General features: G+C 49.7%; 8 protein-coding genes across 8 annotated transcripts; 4 read left to right on the top strand and 4 right to left on the bottom strand.

The window, feature by feature from the left end:
• Positions 1-54: 54 nt before the first annotated feature.
• On the bottom strand, positions 55-1258 carry RhiXN_01967 (protein-tyrosine phosphatase; the record flags this gene model as incomplete). Its single annotated transcript, XM_043321786.1, has 3 exons — positions 55-669; positions 737-835; positions 893-1258. The coding sequence occupies 3 exons, from the start codon at positions 1256-1258 to the stop codon at positions 55-57; spliced, it is 1080 nt and encodes a 359-aa protein (XP_043187609.1).
• Positions 1259-2468: 1210 nt separating this feature from the next.
• On the bottom strand, positions 2469-4398 carry RhiXN_01966 (vacuolar import and degradation protein; the record flags this gene model as incomplete). Its single annotated transcript, XM_043321785.1, has 7 exons — positions 2469-2532; positions 2589-3057; positions 3181-3324; positions 3376-3462; positions 3517-3619; positions 3692-3881; positions 3980-4398. 7 exons carry the CDS (start codon positions 4396-4398, stop codon positions 2469-2471), a joined length of 1476 nt encoding a protein of 491 aa, XP_043187608.1.
• A 286-nt stretch (positions 4399-4684) lies between these two features.
• RhiXN_01965 (uncharacterized protein) lies at positions 4685-5204 on the top strand (the record flags this gene model as incomplete). The annotated part of the gene is made up of 2 exons (XM_043321784.1): positions 4685-4996; positions 5055-5204. 2 exons carry the CDS (start codon positions 4685-4687, stop codon positions 5202-5204), a joined length of 462 nt encoding a protein of 153 aa, XP_043187607.1.
• A 103-nt stretch (positions 5205-5307) lies between these two features.
• Positions 5308-7411, bottom strand: RhiXN_01964 (TCP-1/cpn60 chaperonin family (T-complex protein 1); the record flags this gene model as incomplete). The annotated part of the gene is made up of 10 exons (XM_043321783.1): positions 5308-5436; positions 5500-5734; positions 5792-6267; positions 6315-6572; positions 6626-6768; positions 6823-6931; positions 6983-7072; positions 7126-7178; positions 7231-7276; positions 7331-7411. 10 exons carry the CDS (start codon positions 7409-7411, stop codon positions 5308-5310), a joined length of 1620 nt encoding a protein of 539 aa, XP_043187606.1.
• Positions 7412-7574: 163 nt separating this feature from the next.
• Positions 7575-8210, top strand: RhiXN_01963 (uncharacterized protein; the record flags this gene model as incomplete). The annotated part of the gene is made up of 2 exons (XM_043321782.1): positions 7575-7789; positions 7844-8210. The coding sequence occupies 2 exons, from the start codon at positions 7575-7577 to the stop codon at positions 8208-8210; spliced, it is 582 nt and encodes a 193-aa protein (XP_043187605.1).
• A 409-nt stretch (positions 8211-8619) lies between these two features.
• RhiXN_01962 (2-isopropylmalate synthase) lies at positions 8620-12433 on the top strand (the record flags this gene model as incomplete). The annotated part of the gene is made up of 13 exons (XM_043321781.1): positions 8620-8630; positions 8690-8984; positions 9036-9425; positions 9475-10038; positions 10062-10709; positions 10751-11154; positions 11214-11357; positions 11425-11689; positions 11749-11764; positions 11824-11853; positions 11912-12213; positions 12272-12337; positions 12398-12433. 13 exons carry the CDS (start codon positions 8620-8622, stop codon positions 12431-12433), a joined length of 3171 nt encoding a protein of 1056 aa, XP_043187604.1.
• A 236-nt stretch (positions 12434-12669) lies between these two features.
• RhiXN_01961 (uncharacterized protein) lies at positions 12670-13017 on the bottom strand (the record flags this gene model as incomplete). The annotated part of the gene is made up of 1 exon (XM_043321780.1): positions 12670-13017. The coding sequence occupies one exon, from the start codon at positions 13015-13017 to the stop codon at positions 12670-12672; it is 348 nt and encodes a 115-aa protein (XP_043187603.1).
• A 510-nt stretch (positions 13018-13527) lies between these two features.
• Positions 13528-16492, top strand: RhiXN_01960 (glutamyl-tRNA synthetase; the record flags this gene model as incomplete). The annotated part of the gene is made up of 11 exons (XM_043321779.1): positions 13528-13797; positions 13854-14016; positions 14074-14204; positions 14259-14465; positions 14520-14887; positions 14939-15106; positions 15160-15266; positions 15319-15484; positions 15540-15690; positions 15750-16265; positions 16325-16492. The coding sequence occupies 11 exons, from the start codon at positions 13528-13530 to the stop codon at positions 16490-16492; spliced, it is 2415 nt and encodes an 804-aa protein (XP_043187602.1).
• Positions 16493-16616: the final 124 nt, after the last annotated feature.

Here is a 16616-nt window from a genome sequence, read left to right as displayed (position 1 = left end):
CAAGAAAGCAATCCAAGAGAGCAAAACCAGAAATGATGTAAAAAAAAAAGGAAGTCATGCCGCCCCAGTTGGCTGTCCCTCGAACTTACCGGACAGCGCTGCTGTCAAGACACCGTATATGAACTCCATCTGTTCTGGCATCTGTACCATCAAAGTCCGCTGTTCTCTCAACGCATCAACTTCCTGCACAACCTGATCATCATCGGGCAAGCTATCCGCAGCTGTAGCCGCACTGGGTTCAGGGACGTAAGTATCCCAAGGTGGCCGAGCAGCGGGAGGTAAAAGTCCAAACGACCGCAGCAACGAAGACACGGCGATAAATGTTCCGGTGCGTCCTACACCGGCGCTGCAATGCACAAGTATAGGTGGGGGAGCGGGGTCGGTCTCTTCACCCGGTTCGGGTGTGTGAGGCATGCGGTTGCATCGATCGGCAAGCAAGGCGAGTTGGTATGCTGTACTTGGCGAGTTGGGAACCCCGTGATCCGCCCAACTATCGTATGCCAAATGGCGCACCTCGAATACGGGGCTCGGTCCTTCAGTCCAATCTTCATACGTAATCTCCAAGCTGCGTATAAAGCAATCCGCTTCGGCAACAAATCGTTTCCGCGCAACCGTTACTCGTAGGCGAGATTTGGGGCCAAGGGTTCGTCTGGGTGCTGAGAGACTCGGCTAACAACGATACTTTCGCCTAGGCCATCGGGGAAATATGGATGCGCAGCCTGGAATTCTTTTCTACCCAGGGTGTGAGCTGCACAATCGTTCGCACTCGCTTCTCTTTGGGAGTAATATCCGTACACAATGCCAGGAATTCGTAATGAGTGTTTGGGAGCGGAGCCTATGATTATCGTCGTTGGTTAGATGAGCCACAACAATAAAACCATACTGAGCATACCTGGGAAGCAATCCACAATGCGCCACCGGCCCGCTCCCTTACCCAACTTGCATTCAAATACATCCCTCGCCCAGGACCAAACGTTTCTTCACCCACACGAACAGCGTTCAAGTCATACGGCGCAACATTCTGATATCGATTTCGGTTCCTGTTTTCTCCGGCTTGAGAGATCGAGTACCGTGCGATCTCGGGTGGCTTGGCGTAATGCGTGCGCACCAACGATTCGCGCATAGCTTGCTGTCGGTAATAGTCCAAGTCGGCCAAAACCGACCAGTTTTCCATGAGCAAATCTGGGTCACGCAAAGCGTCCAAAAGATACTTTGGGACCCTGTTCGACCTGGACTTGGAAGACGAGGGAGAAGACATGGTGGTTGTTTGGTGTGGGCTGGGGGGATTGCTATTTTTGGAATCGGTACTGCGTTTGAGTTTGGGGGTCGTGGGTGTGCGAGAGCGAGAACGAGAGCGAGCGCTTGGGTCCCGGCGAGAAAAAGATAGTCGAGATCCAGATTGACCCATCTTACCGGGCGCTTAATTGAACCGAGCCGAGTCGCCGCGAATAAACAATTCTTCTTTCGGGTGGCTCTACGGTATAGGAAGGCGAGAGTAGAGGGAGAGGGAAAGAGTGGATGTGGGCAAAGGTTTGCAGGAGCTGGTTTCTAGTGACACCTAGGGGCCTAGCTATCAACATCGGACCGACGTCACATAAACAATTCATTATGCCATATATGGAAAGATAGTTCCAAACTCCTGCCCGCTCAAAATGAATAAAAAGTCCTGGCAACCACTCCCTCCCCCCCTAGCCAGGGGTAGATGTGGGGCCGTGGAGCTGTGGAGCGATGGGCGATAAGGTAAAAACCTTGGATATATTTGTACATGTGGCATTCTGTGAGAAGTTTGACTCTTGAGGAAAGACAGCACCCGCCTGGGCTGCTGAACCTTGGGGCTATTTAAAACGGGCTCATATGCCCTCTGAGGGCATACTGCGATCGGTCGGCATTCATTACCCTTTAATCCGGCGGCTTGCCTTCTTACGGCCACCTCTTTTCACCTCCAAACCCTAACCACCTTGCCACCCATATGTGGATTGAGTAGAACCACAGCTTATATCAAGTTTTGTGATAGGACTAGAAGGAAGTGCTTCGAGTTGAAGACCCAGAGAGATCGGGTCCGGAACGGATGAGGCCGATCAAATGGCAAAAAACGCCCTGGGTGATCTACGATCTACGCGATCAGTCCTTCGATGTTAAGGGGCAAGCCGCAAATCTCACTCGGACGAGAATAATAATAAACGCAGGTACATATTCACTAACAAACCGTACAACACAGAAACCGATTAGCAAAACAAACAGGGGTGACCGATCCGCAGGCAGACAAACAAGATTTTGTGACAAAATGACAGAGGCTGAGATGGGAGATTTGCGCGCGTGATGTAAAAGTACAACAGAGAAAGAAAAAAGTCAGGGTAAAGCAAGGGTCAGGGGTTGTTTAGTGTGTTAGTGATGGGTGTTGAGAGCAAGATGAGGTAACCAATATTGAACTTGGAGGGGGGCAAAGACCTGTTCCGACTTGGACTGGGTTAGCAGAACTCAAATACCGAGGTCGTCCTTTCGGGTACGTGGTGTAACGTAAGTTGTTGGTACCTAGTAAAACGTCTTAACTCAATCACTGATCACTAAACAACAGGCTCGAAACTTACGGTTCTGAATTCTGATGGAAATAGAATCCAGTCATCGTGGCCGTCGAAGTTCTCGGTCCACGCCCCCCTCCATGCCCACTAAAACTCTCTCGGGAGCGAGTAATACGTGGGCTCGTAGGAGACGTCGCTCGGTGATTGAGATTTTGAGTGTGGATTTGAGGTTGTGGAGGCTGGGATTGGGACGTGCGGCGTGAACTGGTCGGCGACAGGGGCGGGAACTCTTCGGCCGATTGGAGAACTTCGGGCAACATGGGACCGGGCGATCGTGCCGAATTGGCAGACGCGGATGACATGGTTCGCGTGCGCGTTGGAGGTACATGGGAATGTGTGTGATGGGGTTGACTATGTGGGAGGTGGGGGAGAGGATGGTAACTCTGGACAGGTGATGTCGGTTCGCGGAATGGATGACTGTGCGTCGCAGACGGAGACTCGGCGGGCGAATTCAATTGAACGCAGACATAATAAAAGCCTAAATCAAGTATTGAATAAGTACCCATGAATATTCCACGCGGTAATGAGAGTAATAGAAAATACCCAAAATGAAGGCAAAGAACGAGGCATAGGACCACGTGTTCAGAACCTGGCGACTTACCGTCATAGCTCGCCCCACGAATTCCACGGACTTGGTGTTCTGGGACCAAAAACCTCTCTTTCCAGCGCATAAATACGAATCCGCGTTCAGAGAGAGACTTTTGGCGGATAGTAAGTCCGGGGCGACGCATTTCGGATTTGATGGCTGTGTAAAGGGTCATCATTCGATTCAAACAACTGGGTCGAGACAGCGCACCTCTAAACGAGTCGAAGCGGCCCCAATGGGTCATATCGTCCATCTCAGAGGCGCCATAGCTCTGTGTGAGAAAGCCATACTTAGGGCCTGTATGCGAAATCAGCTAGGGAGAGAGGGGGGATGATACATGATGTCACCAACCGATGATCTCTGCATCAAAGTAGGTGGTAAGCTGCGGGTGGTCATCGGTGAGGTTCTCGATGGTGAGGTACCCGCAAAGCGTTGAGCCCGGAAAGTCGACATTCTAGGAGGAGGAAATAGCGCAAGGGGCACATCAGTGAGGAAGCGAGGAACGGCCAAATGGGGAAGAACCAACCACGATTGTGACCGAGACGTTGTACGAGTTTCGGCCGGATTTCTGGATGCCCACGAAGGAGGCACCAGGGTAGAGGCAGTCCTGGCGGGTGTTGTTTAATCTGAGCCGGGTTACGTCGGCGTACGGATCCGGTTCAGAAAGGGCAGCGGAACGAGAGCGAAGCGCCGAGTCCCTAGGGTGTTCGCGGTCACTGGGAGGCGGTGAGTCGGGCGAGAGAGAGAGCGAGCCGAGTGCAGCGTGTGATGAGATGGGACCGAGTGGGAATGGGGATGCGAATCAAATGCGCACGGGCCCGACCCAATCGTGAGCGGCGAGAGGTCCATGCGTTGGGGAGACTGTACATGCGGATCGTGCGCTGGTAGTGTTGCTGTTGTTGTCGTTGCCATCGTCGTCGTCGTCGTCGCTGGCGGGTGCTGGCTCTCGGTATACTCGGTCGGCTCCTCGACCATGGGGGCAAGTGTGGACTGTCGGCGCAGACGAGGACCGAGGGGATTTGCAAACACGTCAAATGAGCGGGCGCGCTCAGCACAGACACCGCAAAAAGGGCTGGGGTTGAAAACGTCGCCGGGGCTGGCGGGACCGACAAACACGAGCTCGGGCGTGTCTGTGAGCGGACTATGACATGTCCCGCACAGCTTGATCTGCGGCGTGGCCGTAATATGCGTTTCGGCCAGCGGCAAAGTCGTTACTACTTGTTCGCTCGGCATATCCAGTCGTAGCCTAGTACTCGTTCAGTGGGGTGGGGGTAAGTTGCCAGACTAGTGTCTGATCACGTGCTAATCCCAAATGCACCTACAATCCTCCACCTTTTGAGTTCTTGGCTCGTTATGCCTCACCTTAAATCGCGGACAGTCCACACCGCCATCGCTTTCTTAAATTCCTTGTAAATCATCTGCATTTAGACAATGGACCGAGTTTTCATCTCGCTGTTACCACTTGCTCTCTCCGCTCTCACGCATTATGCTCGTTTCAGACGGACCATGTGCTTCTTGGATGTCTCCTGTCCCCTTAACTACCGTGGTCCCGTCCCGCCATGCTCTCTTGCGATTGGTTGTGTCTACATTCCGGTGGAGCACTATCTCGATCAACGGCCGCTCCGCCTCCACTCCCACCGATTGCCGGAGCCACCCGCCATACGACCCTTCGATCACAGCGGACGCTGGCTTTAGCAGCACCAATCGATGTGTGCCCCAAAGCCCTCTCAAACATTCATTTCGAGAATCCCCCCAGTTCAACACGCCTCGGTACACAAGCGTGTTGGGGATGCTCGTCTCGACGATTCATATCAGGGTCAATCTCCTTCAGGTGCTATGATTTTCCCCTTCACAAAAGGAGGATCGTAGATTCCTTGAACGTGTTCCAGACAACACGTCCTGCACGAGGTCTACGAAAGATATCTCGGCCGGTCAATAAACCCATCGGCACCTCCCATCTAAAGACCAAACTCCGGAACGGATACGGCATTTATACGTCTCGCGAGCACGCATTCACCTCGAAGATTGCACGTGTATAATCGCCTGAATAGCCGCATTACTATACTAGATTTTGAATACATTTGCATTATGTCCCAACGTCATGCCGTATGCACTCTCCTGTCTCATCAATCCGGTATCCAATCATCGTGTAAGGTGGTAATCGTCCACCTTGAGCAATAATGCAACAGTTTCGGTTGCAAGTTCTACCGCACTCGTGGACACCAACAATGGTTGAACCACATCCTCTTCCAAAATGTTCGAAATAAGTCCCTGTAGCATGGGCGATCAATAATTCCATGACAGCCGAGATGATATGTAGATGACAGGACACACCTTGCGGACGTTGATACCTGCATTCTTCTCCCCAAGCGCATGACGGTTGCGTAATTCAGTAACGATCGCAATCGGGTTCAATCCGGCATTCTCTGCCAAGGTGGTCGGAATAACCTCGAGTGCGTCGGCATACGCCTGGAAACAATAAGATTCCATTCCCTTGAGTGTTTGTGCATATTGCGACAGCAGCCGGGAGACATGAATCTCGGGAGCGCCGCCGCCTGCGATCAGAGCTCTTATCCCCCAAAGAAAGCGTCAGACTCGGCCGGGTAACAAAACCAAATAAACTGACCGCTTCTTGACCAGGCACCGAACTACACACAACGCATCATGAAGACTCCTCTCCGACTCTTCAAGGACCAACGAGTTGGCACCCATGCATAGCACCGAGACCGTTCGGCCCTGGTTTTTGACACCTGAGATCGTCACGATCCTCGCGCCGGATTTCTCGACTTCGTCCACTAAGTCCGCGTACCCGAGCTTGTCTTCCGTAAACGCCTCGATATCCGCGATGGGCTTGCACCCCGTGCTCTTGGCCAAAAACTCAATCTCGTCTCGTTCGATTTCTTTGACGACCAGAATCTTGAGTTTGGACAAAAAGTGGAGTGACATTTCGTTTGTCGCGTCGCGGAGGATGGATTTTTGGATAAGGATCACATTGCAGCCCGTCTTTTTGATCTTTTTGCACATATTGAGAAGATACTGGCGTTCCTCCTTAAGGATCTTGTCCATTTGACGGTAGTCATTGACCACGACGGTATTGTCCATCTAGTAACTGGTTAGTGCCGTAACCGAGTAAGATTTAAGGAACTTACGTCGGGCTTAGGTGCGCTCAGCTGGAACTGAATCAACGCAATCTTGGCCTTTTCTATCCTAGTCGGTCCCCCAGCCGTAGTTATCACATTTTGATTCAATACTACGCCCTCCACAAGTTCGGTGTCTTCAATCGTTCCTCCGACTTTCTTGACGATACGAATATCCCGCAAATCTACGTTCGCAGAGGTAGGGGTGATGAGACGAGTAACAGCAGAGACGGCGATGGGAGCAAGGATGGAGGAGTATTGAGACACGATCTAAAACAGGTCGATCAGTTTGAGTCGTGCCATTTTAGTGGAATAAGGCTCACCTTGGAGTTTAGGGACGTGCTTGCAGCGCGCAACAGCGATCCCTTGTCTTTCAAGTCAACAGGGGTAGAAATATCAGTCAAATATTCGACCGCTTTGGCTGACGCGCGGAGGAACGACTCGGCAATGACCGTAGGATGTATGCCTGTAGTAGAGCAATTCATAACTCTGCGAATGGTAAAATCTACTGAATACGCACCTTTGGAGAGCAGCTTTTCAGCTGCGCCAAGCAAGCTTCCTGCCAAAACCACAACGCTAGTCGTACCATCTCCGGCCTCGATATCCTGAGCCGCTGAAAGTTCTACCAACTATAGTAACTTATTAGATTGGACCTATCTGGAAAGATTGAAGTGGCTCACCATCTTCGCGGCAGGATGCAAGACTGCGATGTGCTTAAGAATCGTTGCACCGTCGTTGGTGATGATGACTTCCCCTTGAGATGTTTGTATCTTCGCGTTGTGCCTTAGTTAGTGAATACATATGGTCCATAATTGATACTCACCATCTTGTCCATACCCTTTGGGCCCAACGAAGTCCTCACAACATCGCCAATCGCTACACATGAGTAAGTATACATCTCACATAAAATATTCACACCGCGACCCACCTTTGGCGGCTGTCATGTTGGACAGCCTGACCTCCATAGGCTTGCCCTGGGACCACATAACACTTTAACCACTAATTTTATCCACAACTCAAAAAATTACCTTATCATTGAAAGACTTTTCGCCGGATTTACCAGCAGCCGGGGCAGCAGTTGGTGCGGGTGCAGCAGCTTCAGATGCCATGTTAGAGGTAGTGTGGATGATGGAACGTATCCAGGATTAATATTTGAGACGCGTCTCGGGCGCGGTGCTTCAGGGCCGGTTTCGATTGATGGACAAGTGGGAGACAACTTGGCGCTTAATGACGGCGACGATTTAGGTTTTATTGCATCTGATCTAGTTCATTATGTCGAGTCCTCATGCTCGAAATATTGTCCGGAAGCTACTCGCAAATAAAAACGCACTGCGAGTACAAGAACTGTATATTCGAGGATTGTCCGAGTATCCTGCCACCCCATTCCCACCCCCTCCACCACCTAAGGAATATATAGGACGACGTGGAGTACCAAAGCCTGTGCCTCCTCAACCACCTAACCCTACCCATCCTTTCCGTTCACGCTCGTGAGTGTTAATTTTACTCTTACTTGTTCGAGTAGATTGACAGGCCGTTAATAGGTATCTCAAGGATAAAGTCCTTCCTGACCTTATTTCGACTGGCGAGGTCGAAAAATTCCATTCGGTTGTTGAAGCCACACCAGGCCTTACCCCGTCAAAGAAGCGGATAACTAGATCTAAAGCGGCACAAGAATCCGGAGGCCTTGATATTTGGAAATGGCGTCTTACCGGTCCCCAAGCAGAAAGCTCTGAACCGAAGTTAGAGGATGAGCCCATTCCAGACTCGCACGACTGGTATTCTCCAAATCAGCTATTCGATACACTCGAACCCAAGAAGAAAAGGGGGGAAACAAGAACTGATCCCTATGGAGCTGGTCGATGGGACCATCTAATACTCGGAAGCAGAATTCGCGGCCTGGAAAGCTGAGATTGCAGAAAGAGTGGGTCATTTTAATATTTGGCATGAGTATGAATGGTCATTGAAACTGAATGCTCTGTAGATGGGAGAAGAGTATTGAACTGGCCCGCGCCGAGGGGGCCAAGGATGCAGAAATCAATACATCTCAAGCTTGAAATTTCGGTGTATTCTCTCAATTTTATCCGTCTAAAAGTTCATTTGAGACCCCCATTCCATAATTTGTATGCTGTGATTAGTCAGTTGACGCTACTCTCGGCACTAATCGGCGATTAGCGCTTGCCTGATTTGACTCGCTCTTCATCATCTCAAGATTTTTATTTGAGTTGGATCGACATGACTCGGCTAGTTTCTTGCTCTATACCACGACAAAACCACTGAGAGGGAATAACCTTGGACGACCAAAATTTAACTGAATACGATGCCTATGCTGTGGGTACATGGGTTAAGTGTACATTTGATGTCTGCTAATGTATCATACTGGTCGGCAGCAAGAACCCCGCGGTCAAATATAGGCCATACACCCCACTCGACCTCCACGATCGTACATGGCCGAGCAAGACTATCACTAAGCCTCCTATTTGGCTATCTACAGACTTGCGTGATGGAAATCAGGCCCTCGCAAACCCGATGTCTATTGCCCAAAAAACTCGCTTCTTCCAGCAGATTGTCAAGTGTGGATTGAAAGAGATCGAGATTTCGTACCCTGCTGCCAGCGAAACCGACTTCCAGTTTACTCGTAATTTGATCGAGGGTGGGCTTATTCCCGACGATGTATGGATCCAGGTAAGTTTATAAATGAAATGGCGATCCTATTCAGTACTCACCAGAATTTAGGTATTGACCCCTGCTCGGGCCGACCTCATTACCCGGACGTTCGAAGCTCTCGCCGGAGCCAATAAAGCCATTTTGCACATGTACAATGCGTGTTGCCCCTGCTTCCGTGATGTCGTATTCCGCAACTCGCAAGACGAAACCGTCGAGCTTGCGGTCACACATACTAAGCTTGTACGAAAACTCGTTGATGAATACTCAGCCAAGTACGGCACCCAGTTCAAGTATGAATACAGCCCAGAGACGTTCTCTCAAACTGAGCCAGATTTTGCGGCTCGCGTTTGTGAGGAAGTCAAGAAGGCCTGGGGCAAGGCAGGCCTCGCCGAGGAAAGGATCATATTCAATTTGCCAGCGACCGTCGAGATTGCGACTCCGAATCATTATGCGGACCAGGTGAGAATGCTACAAGATTTAATATGGCCAGCCACTAAAGAGACAATAGATCGAGCTCTTTGCGCGGAGTATTTCCGAGCGAGAAAAGGTTATTATTAGTTTACATCCTCATAACGATCGAGGCACCGCGGTTGCCGCTGCTGAACTCGCCATGATGGCTGGGGCCGACAGAGTAGAGGGCACCTTGCTCGGAAACGGCGAACGGACCGGCAACGTTGACATTGTGACTCTTGCTCTTAACCAGTATAGCCAAGGTGTCTCGCCAGGTCTCGACTTTAGCGATTTGCAGGCCGTTATCGATGTGGTGACTGCTTGCACTGAGCTACCTGTTCATCCTCGACACCCTTATGCAGGCGAACTCGTATTCACTGCTTTCTCCGGCTCACATCAAGATGCGATCAAAAAGGGCTTCGAGGCGCAGGCCAAACGTCATGCAGCCGATATCAAAACAGGCAATATGCTATACTGGGAAATCCCATATCTGCCTATTGATCCTGCAGACCTTGGATGCACCTATGAAGCAGTCATTCGCGTCAATTCGCAGTCAGGAAAGGGAGGAATTTCGTACTTGATCAAGCAGGCTTTGGCTCTCGATCTTCCTCGTCGTATGCAAGTATCATTTACCAAGTTATACAGGCGTTATCAGAAGAGACTGGAAAAGAAATAACAATGGAAGACATCGTATCTTCCTTCAAGAAGACATATCGCTTTGGAGGCGGAGTTTATGAAGGCCGTCTGGTCTTGAAGTCCTTTACTCTATCCGAGGTTCCACCCTCAAGACCAACTTCGCCTAACCAAGAGAACGGAGTTCATGACACAGGTCGCCGTTTCGAAGGGAAGCTCTTGGTCGATGGTGCAGTACGCATGATTCGTGGTGAAGGCAATGGTCCTCTTTCTGCTCTTCTCGATGCCCTGTATGGGCACTTGGACCTGCACCTTTCTGTTCGTGAATACTCTGAACACTCTATCGGAGAAGGAACTTCTGTCAAGGCCGCATCCTACGTTGAACTTGTTAAACCGGACGCAGATCCCAATGACAAGACTATTGGCGGATATTGGGGAATAGGTGTTGATGCTAATATAGCTGCATCCGCTCTGCGCGCTGTAATTAGTGCCGCGAATAATGCCCTCGGGAGCGACCCTGTTACCCCAGCCAAGGCTCACATTGTCGAAAGCGAGGCAGACATTGCCACGGCGGTCTACGATAGCTTGTCATTGGAATTGCCAAGACATTTGCAAACTGCCTTCCTCAAAGTTACGAAACTCAACACGTCTCTACCAATGGTGCTATCTCCCTCGATGGGCTTATTTCCTTATTCCACAAGACATACGAATACGATCAAGTTTCGCAGGGACCGTTTACTCTGCGCGAGTATGCAATCCTCAAAAAAGATGCCCATACGCGAAGGTTCGAGGGAATTGTTTCCATCGCTGGACAGAACGAGGAAGTTATTGGAGAAGGAAACGGCCCGTTGTCCGCATTCCTTGCCGGACTGCATGCCCACCTGAGCAAGAACGCACGGACCCCTCAAACACCTGGGGCCGAATTGCACGGCCAGATCGAAATTCGTGAGTTTGCTCAACACTCGATTGGAACTGGGTCAAGCGTCAAGGCCGCGTCGTACGTCTTGCTCGGCATGGATGCTGCATCGAATCGCCGAACCGCGTGGGGCATTGGAGTCGACGAAGACATTTCAGTCAGTGGTCTCAGGGCTGTTTTGAGTGCTTTGTGTGGGCTGTATAAGGAAACTCCTAAAAACTAAATAAGTCTATATTGTATATATCAAGTTTGAAGTTATCACAACAATTCGACCCTGTATGCGCCATGAGGCATAATGTTCACACCGTTGTAATGGTAACCCGCCGCGGCACTCGGATAAATACGACCACACAAGTTGCTGCATTCCGACTCGTCCATTCCTTCGAGAAACTGTGAGCCACCCACTCAACCACTACCCACACCCGACACCCCTATATTTTATTGACCTTCGGAAAATAGGTATAAAGCACGTATTCTACACACGAAACTTGAGGACCGTAATACTACTCATCTCTTCTTAACTTGGACACATATTTTAGACATTGTTGTTGTGATGCCGCACCAAGGACCATATGTTCAACCGGGTGATACCCTAGAAGGATTCCTCAGATATTTCTGGCAAAGTCAGATAGCTACCGCCGAGCGAGAAGAGCCTGACTTCAAGCATCCTCCTCTGCCATTGGCTCGAATTAAGAAGGTTATGAAGAGTGACCCCGAAGTAAAAGTACGTGATACAGTGATTGTTTACTGCCATACAGGAGCACTTATATTCGCCGAGCACAGATGATATCAGCAGATGGTGGGTGTGCATATTTATCAAGTTCATTGGCACCACTGACGTGGGGACATCTGTCGTAGCACCTATCCTTTTCTCCAAGGCCTGTGAAAGTAAGCCTGCGTGAATAATTCGCCGTAACCCTACCTAACTCAAGCCTTTTGTTCTCAGTTTTCATCTCGGAAGTCACCGCACGTGCCTATCTTGTCGCAGAACAGCATAAACGCCGCACACTTGCCAAAGCCGATGTCGCGCGAGCCCTGAGCAAGAGCGACCAATTTGACTTTCTAATCGATATTGTGCCTCGCGAGGAGGGCTCGAAACGCAGTGCCCGCGGTGGACTAAACCGAAGCGAGCCGAAGCCGGGTCCTTCGGGATCTGGGATTGCTGCTGCGACTGACAGCACGCTGACCACGGATACGGGTGCTATTCTATCGGACAATGTTCAAGCCACTGAGGATTTACTGGAAGGGGTGAGTTTGTTTATTTTATCCATACGTAGGGGTTTATTTACCCTTTATGTTGTGCTAGGAACAAACTAATGCCGGGTTAATGGCGCAGCCCATCCCAGGGTATCCCGTTTCGGGATCTGTGAACGTATGTAGTGTTTGCTTTGTATTTTTGGCGAGCATGTTGCTAAAGAATAACTCTTCCAAGTTTGCTTACCCTCCCGGAAGCACGCACCACCAATAAGGTATGAATACAGTGACGAATTGTAATTCATTAAAATACAATATGTATAGTAGTGTAACATAAGAGCAGCTATCAAATACAGTGCAACAACATAGTTCGACATTCGGAGTAGTTGTCCAATCTCAAGTGCATTAAACTGAGTATTTATACGAGGCATACTTGGGTATCCTGGGTATAGCTATGTTTAGGGTGATGTACTATGAATAGGTGGAATAGACATACATTGATGAGTAACGTTAGTGTGCGCTGCGCTTTACCGCATTTTTAGCACGTTGGACAAACCTTCTCCAGCTCCGCTCATTTGAGCGACCTCTGGGAGGTTCTGGTGCATCGTTTGTACGGCTCCATACTATGTCTGCATCGTCGGGCACTACCAAATTCGCATCGGCCCAGGTGGACAGAGCTTCTACTATACTATCGTTTATGCTTGATGTATATTGCATCTCCGCCATAATGTGAGGGTTCGAATGTGAACTTGATGAGAAATAAGGATTATCGAGCTTTCCTCCCCGTACGAATTCAAAGGGTGAGGAAGAGCGGCGGGTACTAGTCATCATAGTCGAAGCGAGGTACGTGGAAGTCATGAGTTCGTAAGAGCTTAAAATAGAGCCAGGTAGGGAGCCCTTTCAAAGGAGAGGTAAGTGATCTAGGAACGAGCCTTCTCAGATGGATGGCTCTTTAAAAGCTTGCCGGTGCTGCGAGAGTCGCGTAGCGCCGAGAGGCTGGGACGCCGTGCCGCCAGAAACTCAATCTCACTTGCATCACCCGCCTCGGTGGAGCGCGGAAGCTTAAGTGGAGTGTTTCCCATGCATATGGCCCGGCCAAGTTCAAGGCCAAGTCACACCGTGGTCATTGAGGCAAATATAATATGTCACCGTGTCTGACGTCGGTATTGGGCCTGAATCTTTGGAAATGAGCCGTGTCGGAGATGCGGCGACGGCACATCACCCTTCAAGCGCTCCAATACGGGAGTAAACGAACTATTGCGCCGCTCCCGAGACCTTGATATTGCTCGAAGCCCATAGCTCTTGAGCTTAAATTGATTGTGGGGTGTAGCTTGGAGCCGATCACATGACCCATTTCTAGTACGGCGGATGCAAAATGATATTCGTGACTCGGTGACCTCCCTTGCCCAGTCGCATACAACGATCATGGCTGGCAAAAGTGTTAGCTTCCTCCCTTCTTCGACTCCGTTTTCTTATGCAGTTCTCGGATTATCGGCATTTCTTGGAATTCCATATTCGTTCGATCTGGAGCAAACCGATGGTCTTGTCTTGACTGTGGATGGTGTAAGCACTTCGAATGCCGCGGACGCCCTGCATCAACTGGCAGACAATGTCGGACGTGCAGGGGACTCTGAAACTGTGAGTGATTATTTTAGATCTCATGAGTTCAATCCAACGGGGTTTTTTTTTGCCAGAGTACTAGATTCCATGAAATTGCAACATCTCTTCCGACTAAAACCGCATTTGCGGAGCTCTCACCGATTATCGATACTATCGACGATCATCTGGCATATAGAACATTTATTATAGGACATGCATTAACTGCTGCTGATTGGGCAGTCTGGGGAGCACTTAGAGGTATATTGATCGGTTTCGCCCAGCCACCCCTGGCACTAACACGTCCTTTGTGAATAGCGAGCATCCAGGCTGTAGGCGTCTTGAAGCGTGGTGCCCATCCACATGTGCAGCGTTGGATGAGTTACATCGAATCTCTTACTTCGACTCAACAGGCATTGGCAGCATTGACGGAAGTTAAATCTAAAAAGGTACTCTTCCACAATATCACCAGGTATAGAATAAATGAATGCGCATTCATCTAGGGCCAAGGATCAAAGGCCGCCGCTTCGTTCTCTCTCGGTCTGCCTGATGCTGTCAAAGGACAAGTGATCACACGATTCCCACCGGAGCCCAGTGGTTATCTTCACATCGGCCATGCCAAAGCGGCTATTCTCAACCAATACTTTGCCAGGATGTATGAGGGAAAGCTGATCGTTCGTTTTGACGATACTAATCCTTCGAAAGAGCGGGTGAGCTGTACCACTCGTGTGATCTAGTTCTTTAATTTACCGCATTATTCGTAGTCTGAATTCCAGGAAACTATTCTCGAGGATTTGAAACTCTTGGGAATCGAGCCTGACATCTTGACACATACTTCTGATTATTTTGACAAACTCTACGAATATGGGGTGCAGATGATAAAGTCAGGAAAAGCCTACGCAGACGACACTGGCGTCGAGCAGATGCGCGAGGAACGAACCAATGGAATCGCTTCCAAGCATCGCGATGATCCTGTCGAGGAGAACTTGAAGCGCTTTGAGGAGATGAAATCCGGCAGTACTGAAGGCGCACGATGGTGTATCCGAGCTAAAATTAGCGTCGACGACCCCAACAAGGCACTTCGTGATCCAGTTATTTATCGATGCAATGCGACACCTCATCATATTACTGGGTGAGTACCCACACTTAAATATACACTGGCCGTGCTGATTAGCGTGGAAAGCGATAAATGGAAAATTTACCCAACTTATGATTTTGCTTGCCCTATCGTTGATTCGATCGAGGGAGTGACTCACGCGCTTCGTACCAACGAGTACCGCGACCGCAATCCTCAGTATGCATGGATGATTGAAGCTCTCGGATTGCGTAAGGTTATCGTCTGGGACTTTAGGTAAGACTGAATGGGGTTTGAAACAAGCTTAGAATTGATCTTGACGATTGCAGCCGAATTAATTTCATCTATACCCTCTTGTCCAAGCGAAAGCTCCACTGGTTTGTGGATGAGAAACTTGTTTCTGGTTGGGACGACCCGCGTTTCCCCACAGTTCGGGGTGAGTGATAGGTCGTATAGTACGTGTATACTGTCGCTTAGTACCATTCAAGGTATCCGACGCCGAGGTATGACGGTAGAAGCACTTCGCCAGTTCATGCTAGCCCAAGGACCGTCTCAGGCTCAGCTTATGCTAGAGTGGGATACATTCTGGGCGCTGAACAAGAAAGTTATCGATCCAGTTGCCCCACGTCACTGGGCCATTGCGAAAGAGGGCATGTAAGTGAGCTACCAGGTAGCCTATGACGTGGTGTTCAATATTTTCTTTATCCAGGGTGACTGCCACTATAAACAGCGCTGTTGAGGAAGTTAAAGAGGTGCCTCTTCACAAGAAGAACCCGGACGTAGGCAACAAGAAGACAGTCTACTCAAAGAACGTGATCATGGAGAAGGAAGATGCAGATTCATTCGAAGACAAGGAGGAGGTTCGTTGTCCCAAATATCTTGGTACTAATGGTATTTACTAACTCGTATAATGGCCCAGATTACTCTTATGGACTGGGGTAATGCAATTCTTAAATCCAAATCCGATGGTGCATTGGAGTTTGATCTTCACCTTGAGGGTGATTTTAAGAAGACCAAGAAAAAGGTTACCTGGTTAGCCCTCCCTACCCCTAATCAAGCACTCGTCCATGCTACGCTTCTCGATTACGATTACTTGATCACCAAGAAGAAGCTAGACGAGGGAGACAACGTTGAAGATTTCGTTACTCCTGTTACCGAGTTCCGCACGGAGTGTTGGGCCGACGCGAATGTGCTCAACCTCAAGAAGGGCGACATCATGCAGTTCGAGCGCAAGGGCTACTATATCGTCGATGGTGTTTACGATGATCCTGAAAGTCAAGTCAGCGGTGCGAAGCGCATGGAGTTTGTCAAGATACCAGATGGTCGCGCGGCAGGGCTGGCAAGCAAGGCTGGTCCCGAGGCAGTAGACGCATCAGCCAAACCAAAGAAGGATAAAGCCTCCGGTGGAACTTTGGAAAGCCTGTACGCGGACAAGGTGGGACGTCCTCGGGCACGGCATCTTCTGCGCCAAAGCTGACGCAAGGTGCATCCAAGGGGCACCCTGAGGGTACCAAGGTATATCTATCCGAGGGCAAGACCGGGTACGAGATTCCGATCACGACCAAGATGTATTCTGTAGACAAGGTTGGTGGAGAGGTATCAGTAAGCCCCGAGGCAGATACGAAGATGTATGCTGTCAAAAGTGTGTATGATATGTCTTGATTTTGGTGTTTTTCTAGCCAGGCCTGTATCGTTGTCATACGATTTTGAATATAATTGATTGAAAATGAGTACACCAACGCAAATGCGTGGATCAAGAAACATAGGCGAAACCCATACAAGGAAC

The sequence above is a fragment of the Rhizoctonia solani genome, chromosome 16, assembly GCF_016906535.1.
Source record: "Rhizoctonia solani chromosome 16, complete sequence".
Taxonomy (NCBI): domain Eukaryota; kingdom Fungi; phylum Basidiomycota; class Agaricomycetes; order Cantharellales; family Ceratobasidiaceae; genus Rhizoctonia; species Rhizoctonia solani.
This window is presented reverse-complemented; position numbering and strand designations above follow the sequence as displayed.